The sequence below is a fragment of the Protomyctophum bolini genome (assembly GCF_963924005.1).
Source record: "Protomyctophum bolini genome assembly, chromosome: 4".
Lineage (NCBI taxonomy): Eukaryota > Metazoa > Chordata > Actinopteri > Myctophiformes > Myctophidae > Protomyctophum > Protomyctophum bolini.
Genome location: NC_137865.1, coordinates 31,652,574 through 31,668,665, shown reverse-complemented (window position 1 = coordinate 31,668,665; position 16,092 = coordinate 31,652,574). Strand labels below are relative to the sequence as shown.

Below are 16,092 nucleotides of genomic sequence, written 5' to 3'. Positions count from 1 at the left end.
CATAATACAGTATGTCCTCAGTTTCTTATCCTTATGGAAAGAAATAGCATTAGCCATTACAACATTGGCTAGCTAGATGTTTTTAGCCAGATTATACAGCAGCAAGTGGGTATAGGAGGGCCCTCTTACTTCTCGGCTTCAAAGTCCACTGCAGCTATACGTGCCCACACACTGAACTGCTCTCACTGTTTTTATGGGGTTATGTTTTTGCCCCATCTATTTGTTTATCAGGAATGACGAGATTTACCGTATATGGTATAAGGTGAGGTTTGATTCGTTGGATTCCTTGTACAAAATTACAAGATACATTGTGTAATGCTTTGCTGACTGTCTATTACTTGTTGACACTGTGCCATCAAATTACATCATATCGTCCAATTTCTGTTTGTTTGTCTTTGAACAAAATAACACAAGAACACTGTCTTGGCGAGACCACTGTTCCAAAAACGTCAAAGGACACTCAAGGGCAAGGCGACATAATCATTCAGGTCTAAGGTGAAATTGCATACAGCATCATCAATTGCATTGCGTGTTGGCAGAAGTATGCACTCTATAACTAATGAACTTAGAGCACACACCAAAGCAGAGTGAACAGGGTCTGCCCCGGGGTCTCCTCCCAGTGGGACGTGCCTCGAGGACCTCCCTAGGGAGACGCCCGTGAGGCATCCTAACCAGATGCCCGAACCACCTAAGCTGGCTCATTTCCAGGCGAAGGAGCAGCGGCTCAACTCCGAGTCTCTCCCGCGTGACTGAACTTCTCACCCCATCTCTAAGGGAGATGCCAGCCACCCGTCGGAGAAAACTCATTTCAGCCGCTTGTATTCGCGACCTTATTCTTTCAGTTTTGCATGGTTAAAAGTCTAGAAGCAGTATTTTGTAGCAGTACAATTTGTTGTTAAACATGGGAGGCATGCAGGGCAGGACTCGGACAAAAACTCTGCCCTGGTAGTTACGGCCCATCACAACCAGCGCTCAGGTACTCTGGCCCCCGTGGGCCGTCGCCGTCGAGGTACATACGGGCGGGCAGTGGGTCAGTGGCCGGTAGAGCAGCCGAATGGCCCAGTTCACTCCCAGGCTCCCCCAGAGTTAGTGTCGAATTGTCCTTGAGCAAGACACTGAACCCCTAATTGCTCCCGATGTGCAGGTTGGTCACGGTGCCTTGCATGTTTTCCCTCCACCATCGGTGTATGAATGTGTGTGTGTGAATGGGTGAATGAAACGCACTATCTATGTAAAGCACCTTGGATGAAGGCACTATAAATGCACCTTTTATTGCAAACACACAAGCCCTTAATACAAGCACTTTTTCTGAACAATATCATACATATAATATATATAAGGGTCCCAACCCATTGTTTGGGAACCATCGGTCTAGAAGAGGAGACAGACTAGTGAGCGTCTCTTTTTAACAGTCCTGTAAATGTTCTGACGGCCGTTATGGCACGCTGACAGACACTTTATGACAGAAAGGCGACGGTGGAGAGGCAAAGACGGTCCGTCGAAAATCTCATCTGCCTGGATAAATGCTCCATCAGCCGTTTATGCTCCATAGCGACGCATCAAAAGGTATAAAAAGCCCACTAAAGCCAGATGGCTGTGCGATGTATCCTGGCACTCTCATCTAATTACGGCCCTCCCTCCAAGCACCGCTCCAGCTGTCAATCTCTGAAAGTCATCATTAAGCATTTGCACTATACAGTACGTGGACCTACAGGCATTTTGGTCTCATAGCCAATTGGGCACCATTCCATCCATCGCTCCATCTATCCATGTATGCATGTAGTCCTGTACCTGCCTGTAGACCTTCTCACAATTTGGTCACTTGAACTGATTCAATGGGTCCCTAGACATGAACAATCAACGAGGTGCTCGTCCGCCATAGTGCCACGAATGGCGCAATGGCCATATCAAATATGGCCAGCATCGGCTATGATGAAAATACAACCTTTTTGTTTCTGGGTGTATTCGCACATGTAATATCCTGACTAATTCGTTTCAAGGTCAATAACACCAAAAATGGTTAAAATACTATCAGAAAGGTCATGGTCAAGGTAATTTTGCCATTCTGAAGACCGTGGTCATAACCTGGCCATTGTTAGTGAGTAAGAACAGGTGCAATAAGTCTAATGCAACTAATTGTGACATTTGCAATTCATTTCTGATACTATTTTGACCATTAAGGATCATCTTGTCATTGAGATATCAATACAAAATTTTAATTCAATAATTAAATTCCGATTGTTGTCATTACTGTCACTTTTATTGTATTTTTTCCACAATTATTTGTTTTAAGACAATATAGCACCTGTCCCCCATAAAATCAAAACAAAATAAAATAAGAATTTCACACAGTGCACCATTCTGTGCATGCAAGTTTGTGTGATGGGTTTTTACTTTTTACATAAGTAAAAAAGGGGTTTAAAGGGGTTTTCCATGGCAAAATATTATGCATGGAACTCCATCAGCACAGCAGCCACATCGTCGAGTGTCACTTCCCTGCACACTTGCATACTGTGGCAAACTGGGTGGTAAGGGTTTCAGACATTTTGATGGCAGGAGTGTACCAAAGTGCTTGGGTTCCTTTGCTGTCTCAAGCAGGTGGCAAGCCCTATGCACCAGAAAGCACCTTGTTGGATGTGACCTCTGATCACACTACTTGTGGGAGGGAGAGCATCAATTCCAGCACTGGCACTGGTATAGCTTTCCACCCTGAGGTCATCAAATGTCTCAGCAGTTGTACTTGACCTGGCCCCAGCCCAGACACGCACAAAGTACTTCTCTGCCAATGCTGCATCTTGTTCTGTCAAGGTGTCTGACTCTCCAAAGTTAGTTAAATAGTGTACTGGGTCAGAAGCCATAGCTGCATGTTTGGTCCCCATACTATAGCATGCCGTTTTTCATCATTTTTGAGGATTTAAAAAAAAAATCACTCCGAGAAAATCACTCCGAGACCATGTCCATGACCATTGTCTCGAGTGATTTTCGTCTTTTTTTCAAATCCTCGTTTTTCATTTTCATTTTTGATCATGGGCTATATATAGCCCATCTCAGACGGCATACTATAAGCGTGCCATTTTTCATCATTTTTGAGGATTTGAAAAAAAATAAAAAAACGATGGGTTATAGCCCATGTTTTTTGAAATTTTGAAAAAAAAAATCCAGGCCCATGAATTAGAGGATAAAGCTCACATGTTACCCAAATAGTTGAATACACAAAAGCTAAGGCACTGGTGTCGTACTTCTGGTTTACCGGAACGGGGTTCAACTCCCTGCAGTGCCCTGCTCAATGTGTTGTATTTACCGGAAAAATTGAGTGTTGCGGAGGATGAGAAACATTAGCAAATTACGGTGTTGCGGAGGATGAGAAACATTAGCAAATTGCGGAGTTTTGCGGAAATTGGAAATTGCGGAAATTGCGGAAATTGGAAATTGCGGAAATTGCGGAATTTGGAAATTGCGGAAATTGCGGAAATTGGAAATTGCGGAAATTGAGGAAATTGCAGAAATTGCGGATTTTTTTTCAAAATTTCAAAAAACATGGGCTATAACCCATCGTTTTTGTCATTTTGTCATTTTTTTCAAATCCTCAAAAATTATGAAAAACGGCGTGCCATAGTATGCCGTACGATATGGGCTATAGCCCACGGTCCAAAATGATGAGAAACGAGGCTAACTTTTTTTTCCAAAATTTAAAAAAACATGGGATATAACCCATCGTTTTTTTCATTTTTTCCAAATCCTCAAAAATGATGAAAAACGGCGTGCCATATTATGCCGTACGATATGGGCTATAGCCCACGGTCCAAAATGATGAAAAACGAGGCTAACTTTTTTTTCCAAAATTTCAAAAAACATGGGCTATAACCCATGTTATAATAAATAAGACCAAAATGGTTAAAATACTATCAGAAACTAATTCCACACACCTGAATTAGTCAGGATGGAGGTATTACATGTGCGAATACACCCAGAAACAAAAAAAGTTGTAGGAGAAGGAGGAAAAGGAGAGGTGGTGGAGTTAGCTGCTTTCGCAGACATTTTGAGGGTCCAATGGAGTTAAGAGGTTTTGTCCGAAGCGCTTTTAAAAACTTTTCATTGGTTTAATATTGTTTTAACCAACACACAGATGCAAAGGGTGTTCAATACCACTGATTTATGCAAAAGAAAAAGAAAAACCTCCAAAGTAGAGTTAGGTGGTTTCCTCCCGACAGCAACAATATGTGAGTCAGAAGGTCCCCTGCTTGAACCTCGGCGTATACAGGCGTAATCATGACTTTAAATCAATGCATGTGCAGACAACATGGAACTTATTTTGAAATGTCCGTACAGTCACGTAAGTTGGTTACCTGCCCTTGAGCTCTTCTAAAGGTGGTGAGTTCAAGCCCTGGGTGATGATGCTGTGATTATCTATGTGATTATCGCTCTTACAGGTGATTTGAAATAACTAAAGTCATCTGACTGTCCATCCATCCATGATCCATCCATCCATCCAGTATCCATGCAAACAAACATAAAGACAGACTAGACCAGAGAAGAACCAACACAGGAGAAATAGAGAAGAGAGTACTTGCCCCAAGAAGACGCTGTGAGATTCCAAACACAGACAGAGAGGAGAATAATGATACACATCAAGATCAAGTCAGAAGTAACAATACAGTGTGAATGAAATGAGAGAGAGAGAGAGAGAGAGAGAGAGAGAGAGAGAGAACACATCCAGGGAGTTGTATACTAATAAGCTATACCCATCTCTGGGCTCGGGACAGAATAGTTGAAGTGCGAGAGAGGGAAGTGGTCAGAGTTGGTCCATGGAATCATAGAGGAAAGGGTGGGGTCCTACAAAGATGGGGAGGGTAACGTAGGAGAAGGTGGTGTGTGTGTGTGTGTGTCTAAGAACACTAAGGGAAGTTGCAGTCTACAGGGCAGTGTGCGTGTCTACACTGCTATATGGGTCAGAAGCGTGGACCGTCTATCGACGTCACATCAGGTGCCTTGATGCACTTAACATCAGATGCAGGACCGTGTCCCACACACTGACATTCTCCAACGCACTGATTCCATCAGCATCGAGGCAACGTTAGCATGCACAGAGGCAACTCCGGGAGGTGGGCCACGTCAACCGGACGCCCGGCTGCCGCTTGCCTCGTCAGGTGTTTTATGGACAGATATTGTCAGCCAACAGGAAGCCTGGTGGTCCGATATGAAGACCAGTTGAAACAGACGCTGAAGAGGTGTACATAACATCAAACCCAATGATCTGGAGTCAGCCGCAGCAAATCGTCCACTCTGGCGTTCCTTATGCTAGGAAGGGGTCACACATCTTGAGGAGAAACACATGCAGCAAAGGGTGGCACGGCGCCAGCAAAGACACCTCCGTGCTGTTCCAGTACCCACCTCAGCCCCCTGATCCAAGCCTCACATGTCTACTCTGTGGCATGATATGTGGTGCCAGAATCGGGCTTAATAAGGTGGCATCGTTACCAGCAACCACTACCAAACCCACAGCACAAGGAAGCTGAGTCATCTTCGACAACGATGGACTACCAAGGAGGAGATGTGTGTGCGTGTGTGTGTGCGCGCGTGTGTGTGTGTGTGTGTGTGTGTGTGTGTGAGAGAGTGTGTGCGTGTGTGCGTGTGTGTGCGTGTGTGCGTGTGTGTGTGTGTGTGTGTGTGTGTGTGTGTGTGTGTGTGTGGTGGCGGCGACGAAGGGGCGGCTGGTAGTGGCGGGTGGGTAAAGGAGACTTTGTCTTATTTCCAGCCAAGAAGGGCCGTGCCAAAAGAAGAGAGAAGAGAACTAGAGATGAGAGAGACCAAGGAACAGGCAAGATCAAAAGGCCTGCCTGGTGTAGTGGCAGAGGGGAAGTATGTGTACAGTGTGTGTGCGCGTGTGTGTGTGTGTGTGTGTGTGTGTGTGTGTGTGTGTGTGTGTGAGGGGGGGACTGGCAACTGACCAGTGCTGTGGACTACAAAGGAGAGATCCACTGAAATGAAGAGGCCTCACCGAGGACTTTGTTGTGAGCTCCGCTAGATCGGCTACTTTAGACGCACGACGCCAATGCGTCAAAACAACTGTAGCACTTCCAAGGATACTTATGACCTGTAGTCTTAGGTCATATCCTTGGAAGTGCGTCACCTAGTGCAATTCTACTATGAGATAGAGCAGTGGTTTTCAACCGTTTTCATTTCAAGGCGCATTATTTATTCTGCATTTGACCCACGGACCAGCATTTGATCCACGGACCAGCATTTGACCCACGGACCAGCATTTGATGAGATTTAGCCTCTCAACCCCAAAACTAAAGAATATTTTGTGGTCGTTGATCGAAATAACAATTCTTCTACATTGTTTAATTGTGTATACTTCTTGTAAATTGAGTAATGCAGATGTTTAACAATAATGTAACTCTTGAGAGCATAACATTAAACCAAGTTGAGTAGTTTGGTTTCATTTTATGCTCTCAAGAGTTAAAGATCTATAAGGGTCCATTTGGTTACAAACTCTCTATCATTTAGTTGGGGACCACCTGGAACACCCTCAAGGACCACTGGTGGTCCCCGGACCACTGGTTGAAAACCACTGGGATATAGGAATAGTTGTAATGCACCATGTACCATGACAAAATAATAAAACATGGATGCTTGCCATGTTTTCTATCATACTGATACTGATACTGGACTGATGGTAACTCATAAACTCTGTACTCACACAAAGCTTGCTTCATGTCATCCCCCAGTTTAGCTTGAATGAAGTGTTCGCTGTATTTAGGCAGAACAAGGGCTAGACTGGCAAGAAGAGAAAAGCAAAACAAAACAACAGTCACAATTTTTAGTGACTCTGTGTTTTAGTGAGTTAAACTCATGGGAATGAAGGATGTTTGGAAGCGTCCCCCAAAGTGAAAACTACATTTTATAGCAATAATCTTTAATTCTATCCCTGCATCATTTTAAGGTCTAATCAAGAAATTGGGTAATCCAATAGAATTTAATTAATTCTGTCCAAAAATTATATAAACTGTGGATACACCCATATTTGGGAGAAATAAATATTTTTAAAACTTGAAAGACTCATCATAAGACAATTCAAATTGCATTACGTGTTCACTGAAGACACAGAAAATGCTCTCATACCCAGCAGTGGTGGAAAGTAACTAAGTACATTTACTTAAAGATGTGGTGAAATGGTTAATTTGGGCATTTTATTTTGAAGTTTCAGCCTCAAACGGCAGAATCTTAGTTTCTAAACCAATCAGAGCTATGGGACGTAAAAGTCTGTCTCATGCAGTGTCATTTGTAAACAAAGTGACAGAGAGACGTGTAGCAAAGCCATGGGATTATTAACATTTTATACACAATACATATTTTAGCGTGATGATTAAGACGTGCAAAGTCTGGATGTCATCTTGAATGAGATTAAAAACTGAGTAGTTCTGTAATCAAGACCAGCTGTGTTTGTAGGACGATGCCGCAATGGGAATAAAATGGGTGAGCTTCATTTGTATTGGCTTTTATTGATGTGTACCTCTACACGTCATCACACAGTACATTTTCGTTAGTAATTCAATTTAAATTTTATGGACGTTTGATATAAAAATACACACAAATGAAAAATGTCCCATTTTTTGGCATCCATTGTTGGTATGCCCATATAGGATGACCACGGATATGGTCTAAAAGTGCGAAAAACGTATCTTTCATTTCACTACACCTTTAAGTAGCCAGTACTTTTACTTCTACTCCATTACATCTCAGAGGCAAATATTGTACTTTTACTCCACTACATTTATTTGAAAACTTTAGTTACTAGTTTGTAGATTTTGATTTAATTACAAAACATACATTACCCACTTCAGTCCTATATTTTGGCCTTTTGAAAATAGCCGATCTACAAGCTCACAATCACAAGCACAAGCGACACATTGTGAGCTTGTTATTTTCTAAAGATCTTTATACATTTTGAACTTGTGAAATGGGACATTCTGCATAATGAGTACTTTTGGTACATTTTGACACCAATAGCCTACTACATTTTGAATACCGGACTTTTACATTGCGGTATTTCAACTTTTACTTAAGTAAAACATGTGAGTACTTTTTCCACCAGTACTGCCACTGGCCAGGGAGACGCTGAAGTCATTCCACAGCACAGTGTGATAGAAACTAGAGACTGACCCCTGTTGGCCTAAACGTGTCCTCCACCAAACACACAACTCTTTATCTGCACAAAAAAATATATATACTGTATATCTAAGAACTTTACAAACGATATACTGTAAATGCGATAATACGGGAAAGTTCTATAGCTGGCAATCGATTTAGTCTCCTTACCTGTAGTCTGTCCCATTGACCGGTGCCCAAGTGTAGGTTCTCACACCTCTGTCTATATACCTCTGTCGTTGGGATACAGAGAGATTGATTGAATACTTTATTGAACATAAATGTAAAAAACCGCAACAGAGTACAGTCAAACGCTCATTCCAAAAGGGACAACACCAAAGAAAAGTCCCTGCGGTCTTGTTTCGATTCAATGATTGTTTTTAATTAATATATTACTTCTTCATCAGGGCTCATGATATCATTTAATTAAACTATTATTATATATTCGTTCATGTATACTAATCAAGAGACCGTTAACTTAGACTGGTATCACTCCAAGGGGACTTGCAGACCAGAGACTGTAGGTGGTCTTGACTGAATGTAACAACACACTGCCAACATGCTGTGTTGCTGTGCCAACCACGCCCGGGGCTGCACCGTACCTCAATTCTTTTTTTTTACATTTTCAAATTGTAGCTGTTTATATCTGAAGATACAATGGGGAAGATCTGGCAACCAGTTGTTGGACAAACACAAGTTTTGTATTTTCGATAATAATCTTACTTTTTATAAACAGTTGAGAGTCACAAAGCCCATGCCGTCGTGGTGCAGCCACAGCATGACTAATGCAGAATGTTTGCCTGATGGCGGGACTTCTAAAGGCTAATGCCATAAAAAGGACCATAACAAAATAAAAGTGGTTGGTACTTTGTGGGCTACATCAGTTAGTTACCACTGTATTTATACGCTCTTACCTCATCCTGCGTCTTCACCAGCGTCTCAATGGTCTGCTCACCTATCTCCCCATCTATCATGGTTCTCCTGATCTACATAGAGAGAGAGGGAGAGATAGGGAGAGAGAGAGGGAGAGGGAGGGAGAGAGAGAGAGAGAGAGAGGGAGAGGGAGGGAGAGAGAGAGAGAGAAAGATAGAGAGAGGGAGAGAGAGCATTTCATTCTCGTTCTACTCTTATAGTCTTAAAACTATTACAGACAGTGCGTAAATCACACCAGGAGACTGATCATGATAGTTTTATGAGGAGCGGAGACATCTGCCACATGGGTCTGTGACTGTGTGTGTGTGTGTGTGTGTGTGTGTGTGTGTGTGTGTGTGTGTGTGTGTGTGCGTGTGTGTGAGAGAGAGTATGTGCTTGCGTGCGTGTGTGCGTGCGTGCGACTGTGCGTGCACGCACCACGCTTGTACAGTATACTTGCGAGGACAGATAGATGAACGCTAGCTGAAATCCTGTAAAGCAACGTCATTTCACTGGCCCTACCTTTTCAAGGGGTTATTTTAGGGTGAGGTCAAGGATTTAGAGTTATGGGTTAAGGATAGGTATGCAGTTAAAGTTATGCTTAGGGGGTGTGTGTGTGTGTGTGTGTGTGTGTGTGTGTGTGTGTGTGTGTGTGTGTGCGCGCGTGCGTGCGTGCATTCATGCTGTACCTCCACTTTGATGTCATTCTCTAGCTCAGCATCCAGGAAGTCCAGGGTTACAGGCTCCTGGAATTTAGGGTTCTGAGGAAATGGTCATATAATATATGAGACATGACTGGACACTGCAGCACTGTGGACAGGCACACAATGACACATTTTCAACTACACTACAAACTATATGTCACTTTTGTGCTACTTGTTTTTCCTAAATGTGACGTACTCTACACACCAGTGGTTCTCAAACTTTAAAGATTGAGTGCTGTGATTTTTCCACCCTAAAACATTATCATCAGGTACTATTATTATATAAGGAAGAATATTTTTTTTCAAAAAAGTGTACAGTATTTGTTAAAATGAAAATTTTATGTGGACACGGCATGACACGCCCACCATGCCTGGTTTGCCTGGTGGGTGGTGGTGATCCACCTGAACTGAAGCCGCACACACAGCTGTTATTGTATGAAAAGGGGGGAAGGGTTAGGGAATGTCATTATATTGTGATGTCTCTATATCACTGATTTCATTGGCAGGTTTGACTGTCAAGGTTTCAGCCTCCAGGAAGGAATACAAAGGGAAGACGTCATTGCACATAACAACCACACCAAGGGGTGTTCCAGACCCACAGGAACTCACCCAGGGTGCCGGCCCGATTCCGGCGAGCGTTGAGAAATGACAGAGTTACTGTGTGGGGGTCCCTCTACTGTACTGTACTGTACTGTACTGGCACACCTGAAATCACCATAATATACTAATGTGTGTTTGTGTGTGTGTGTGTGTGTTAGGTTGCGCACAGGTGGTAAAAAACAACAATGCTGTTTTCGTGCTCAGACGCACCCAGCCACCCAGCCAGCCAGCCACTCACCCACCCACCCACCCACCCACACACATAGATTCGTAAGGGAGTGGTTGCACTACTCAAAAAACATCACGGCACTCCATCTTTAAAGTTTTCAAGGACCCCCTGAGAGCGTACAAACCCCGAGCCCGAACCCGACCTGGCCCGACCGGTACCGACCGGACATTTTCGGGCCGGGCCGGGCCAGGCCCAAAAATTATGCTAATTAGTCGGGCCGGGCCGAGCCTCAGGCTCAGTGATTATCCGTGATTTTTTCTTTTTTCCCCCCTTTCTTCTAAGAATGTTATTAAAATAAAAATAGCTGTTATTTGTGTAATGTGTAGGCTATAGCCTACAATACATGTATTTATTAGCCTATGAAGAAGTGACAGGAGGACGAGTGGAGGCGGGTGGCAGCGCACTGGCTGGCATTACTGCACGCAGGCAGCACGGCAGAGAGGTATAAACAACAGAGGTATAAACAACCTCTGGTCTGCAGTGCACACCAAATGAGATTCTAACCAGTTAACTTGCCATATGCTTAAATGTTTTATAAGATCAATCGGATTACCACACGATAGCTGAAGCGTCAGGTTTTCGTCATGTTGCACTGAGCTATCTCATTAAACCCAGCTGGCTGCGATGAATAACCTAATCATTAATCACCGTCACCAACCGATTCATATAAATGATATCTGTAAACGCTACACTTAAGTGTGTGATGAGTTGACCACGCAATGTTACAGTCCACTGCAGTCTACTACAGGCTATTTGATTTCCAAAAAGCTTAGTATTATAACCGCCTTCCATCTGCATGCGGCGCGCCTCGTTTGAGCTGGAGCTCATGTTTAGACTACTCACCACCACTGGAAATGGAATCCATTAGAATGATGGAAATGGAACATTAACAGTCTAATGTGAGTTACATAAATCCTTTATTTCGGATAAGTTCATTGAACTCCGTTCTCACTCTCACAGAGAGTCACAGACACACACTGATCCACAGCGCGCGCCGCTTCGCTGGCCATTTAGTGGCGTTTCTTTTTTCTTTTCTTTTTTCAGGCTTTATCGGGCTTCGGGCCTAACATTATGGTAATTCTTAGGGTCAGGCCGAGACTCGGGCCGACCAGTTAGGGTAGGGTAGGGCCGGGCCTTAATTTTTGGGCCCGTTGAGAACTTTAGTACTACAAATGGAACCTTTAAGGTTCAGGACTTTCTGGAACTGGTTCGATTGGCCTCAATAGCTAGACATTTAGGGTGGTTCTTGAGGACACACTACATAGTGACTGCACCTTTTTCATGTAGTACTATATTTATTTGCATCTGTGATGTTGTGCTGTTGTTCAAATGTTTGTTATCGTTTTGTTTTTCATTACATTTATTGTGTTGCTGTATTCAAGCCAAGGCATCCTTGTCTTGTCTTGTCGTACGTTTGTCTTGTCAGGTTATGAGGTTTGTAACTATCAGTGTCCCTGTTAGCATAGGACTATACAATTTATTTTTCTTTTATGCTACCACAATATTTTGCATATAGTGGTCACGCCATTTATATGTACATGTTATCTCTTTGGTATGTTCCGTATGGGTGTGTCACATACATTGTCATATATTATTTGATTTACTGTATACCCTGAAATCTTGAATAAACAAAACTGTGAATTTTTTTAAATAATAATTTAAGTGCATTTGGGATTTCAGTGTGAACAAACCAGCCCAGTATTATTTTAATCCACCGCGGGTTGGATTATGTACATTTTTATCCATTTAGCCACAGGCTAATGTTATGAAGTCATAAAGCGCCTTTGTATCGGCCCATCTGAAGCCTGCTGAGTTGTTACAGTAAAAAGTTATAAAACGCACTAGACCATTTAATTGTTGTTATTCATTGTTGGCTCCTAACCAGGGCGATGGGCCATGGACTGAGTGAAATACTGCCCCATGTCCTCCTTAGCACAATTCCATTAAATTAACTTGCAGTGGACTTCTCTTATTTGAGCCATAAAAAGTCCTGTCGTGTTCCAACTTGGGGCCAATGAGAGACACTTTCGTAAACTTGACTTGAACCTGATCGACTCGAGGACATATAGGAGATTAGCAGGTACAACATGGCGGTCCTTTGACAACAGATCCATGATAATGGCCCCCAGCTGAATCAAATTTGATACAAACTGACACGCGACCCTGTTAATGTCCCCCTCTTAAAAACCCAATATGTCTCAGTGGGTTTATGGTGATATAAAATGGTAGCAGTAATATAGCGCTTCTCTATAAAACAGCAGTATATGGAACGTGATACCAGTCCGGCCTCGGGGATAGAGCTAAGCATTTTATTCACCAGACCTCACAGGCAAAGTTCACAAACTCCCATTACAAAAAGCTCGGGATGACACCGTGATACTAATGTGTCCTGCAGCACACATTTACATTTATTGCTTCCATTTGTACACAAGCAACAAACCTCTGACGGAATATGTTGAGCTGCTAAGGAGGGGAGTGAGAGAGAGAGTGTAAGCCATCTGGTTCTAGCCAATTCTAATTTCATCTCACGGGAAAGACTCGTGCCTCCATTTGACAGCATACATGTAGAAGTAGAACGTGTCTGTTTTAAACTAAGTTGCACGCTGGTTGAGCTGGTGAGCTTCTCCAAGCTTGCTGTGAGCTTGTAGAAGGCATAACTCAGGTTTTAGGATGGAGGTAGGAGGGGAATGAAGCCCCAGATTGTCTGGCCAACGGTGAAGCCGCCAAACTCTATACTGGCCAAAGCTCAAACTGCAGGCGGGCGTTCTTTTGCGAGTACACCCCGCAGTGGGTTTTTTTTTTTTTTTTTATATATTTTTTTGCGGCTTACACCTTTTATTGTTTTTTTTAAGGGACAGACAGTAGGCTGACAGGAAACGGGAGAGAGATGGGGGAAGACATGCAGTAAAGGCCGTGTCGAACCAAATGTTGGTGGTCAAATAAAAAAAACAAAACAAGTAGAGCGTTATTCCGGGTCCTTCAATCGCCACTGAGCAACATCCATTGAAATGAATAGTGGGGGCGGGGCTGTCTGTCTGCACTCTAGTTTATATATACTGTATAAATCTCTATGAGGTAAATGCATGCAAGACAGAGGTATCTAACGTAAGTGCATGAATAATCACACCGAACGAACAAAGCATCCTACAGAAGAACTAATGAGTAGGATGAGTGAGTGGAGTTCAGCTTACGTTCAATGCGGGCCATGCAGCGAAAGAGAGAGAGAAAAAAGCAGAGCACCAAAGGAAGATGATGAAGACGATGACATAAAAAAGAAAAAAGGAGAAAAGACAGAATCAAAGATGAAGAGAGGTACACTGCACTGGACACATCAAACACACACAACAGAGGAGGGGATAAGAGACACGAGAACGAGGAATGAATGAAAACATCGAGGAAAAGATCAAATGAGACGGGGAAAGAGTGTGTGTGTGTGTGTGTGTGTGTGTATGTGTGTGTGTGTGTGTGTGTGTGTGTGTGTGTGTGTGTGTGTGTGTGTGTGTGTGTGTGCGTGCGTGCGCATTTCCCATCTTTTGAGCATGCTGAATAATGATGACAGGAATCAGAGCCCGTATACATCCTTGGGTTCAAAAGGAAACCCAGTGGGAAAACTGGACACTCGCTCACCCGGGTTTTTGATGGACTGGCCGGACATGAGCGATCATTGCATGTGGCCAATGTAGTGTCCCCGGTATGGATGTGATCTCTTCTATCATTGCGTGCGTGCGTAGCAAGGTGGCACGGGGGTGAGATATTGAAATAAAACTCCAAACTCCAGAAGGGGTGCATGCTGGGTGTGTGAGGAATTTGAAATATACTTTCTGTACAAACATAATCAAACACAGAGACAGCTGAGGAGGAGCAAGAAATGTTCAAAGGACTGAGGTCAGCCACAGCATCCACACACTCCTCCCACATCTGACTGGGCCAATCAAGAAAGTGATTGACAGCCCATGCCTGTATGAGAAACCTCGCGCACATCGCCCAGGGCTTGATGAAAAAATTGAGAATATATACAAAAAACTATTTCCCTGGGATAGTGAGAGCATTATGGAAATAACTCATAAAGTGTGTGTGTGTGTGTGTGTGTGTGTGTGTGTGTGTGTGTGTGTGCGTGCGTACGTGTATTCACGTGCGTGTGATCGCGTGATGAATGTGGTTCATAGCACCACTTGCCAAGCACACCCTCTGCTCCCACTCTCTGCTCAGTATTCTAATAGAAGACAGAAGATATGAAAACGACGCGAGATTTGTTTGACAACGCGGCGCCTAGATGAATTCGTACGAGGAGGCAGAACGGCAGAACATTAACTCTGCCGTAAAGGCAGAGATGTGTTTCAGCTGAATTAAGCCTGTCTCTCCCACGTTTCAGGTGAAGCCTGTCTCCCACAGGCTTTAATTTCCCAGAGAGAGTGAGAGAGAAGGGGGGGGGGGGGGGTCCGGACAGACGGGGTGGACATAGCCAGATAGAGCGAGGGACAGAACCAAGTCAGACAGGAAGCATTGAGTTATCATCAGCATCACTCACTCCCTCTAGGTTCCACCCTTGTCTTGTATACACACACAAACACACGCACGCCCGCACGCACGCACGCACACACACACACACACACACAAACACAACAAACTTAGGAGAATGCGTGTCACAATACAGCCTTGACTCTTCCAAATGTAGTCCTATATACTTTCACTACTGCTAATTATGCCAATGACTAAGGAGAATTATATAGCTCAACACACAATAATGGCAAAAACAAAGTCATTTTCTACAATGACTAACTCTAGCTACAGTAATCACTGCTTCTGCACGACTCTAAGTCTACGCGTTACAGTCTCACCTCGTGGAAGGTGACGGCGTACTTATCTTTGACCCTGAGGTTCCTATTTTGGGTCCTTTTCTAGTGGTGCGATGATGGGAGAAGATGCACAGTTACGGAGACAAGTTGAGTGTGATGGCTTAGCAGTACAGTGAGGGCTTTGTGAGGAAGTGTTTCAGTATGGTCACAGTCACATGAGACCACCAACCGCCACTGTCAAAACACGTTAACTCTCCAGCTGAGCCACTTTGAAATGTTTCTTTGGCAGTGCATGCCACACAAATGGCCATGCTTTATCACACAATTAAACATGCATTTAAACACGTGTGCGCGTGCACAGCAAATGCACTAAAGCACACACCCACCCACAGTGATGGAAGAAGTACTTAAGTAAAACTATCAATACCATAAGTAATGTGAAAATATTACAAGTAAAAAAGTCCATTATTAAAAATGTACGTATGTATTGGCATCAGAATGTACTCAAAGTAACAAAAGTAAAAGTACTCCTTACCCAGTTTTCTAAATGTATAGGCTACATTCATTTATTTTTTGAAAATAGCAGATCTACAAGCTCACACCTTTTAGATCGGCTTTTTTCAAATAGAATATAGGGCTGAAGTGGTAACTAGTAACAAAAGTTTTCAAATAATTGTAATGGAGTAAAAGTACAATATTT

The 16,092-nt window shown here is 43.3% G+C and overlaps 1 protein-coding gene across 1 annotated transcript in view; it reads right to left on the bottom strand.

Annotated features, from left to right (window-relative positions):
- Positions 1 to 16,092, bottom strand: part of LOC308314547 (voltage-dependent calcium channel subunit alpha-2/delta-1) — a gene marked incomplete at both ends in the record, with an annotated part of 119,641 nt that overhangs the window by 29,030 nt on the left and 74,519 nt on the right. Inside the window, 5 exons of the mRNA XM_080762177.1 lie at positions 6,704 to 6,780; positions 8,323 to 8,384; positions 9,066 to 9,137; positions 9,753 to 9,809; positions 15,435 to 15,494. Of these exons, the coding sequence (XP_080618303.1) occupies positions 6,704 to 6,780; positions 8,323 to 8,384; positions 9,066 to 9,137; positions 9,753 to 9,809; positions 15,435 to 15,494 (328 nt within the window). The remainder of the gene's footprint in view (positions 1 to 6,703; positions 6,781 to 8,322; positions 8,385 to 9,065; positions 9,138 to 9,752; positions 9,810 to 15,434; positions 15,495 to 16,092) is intronic.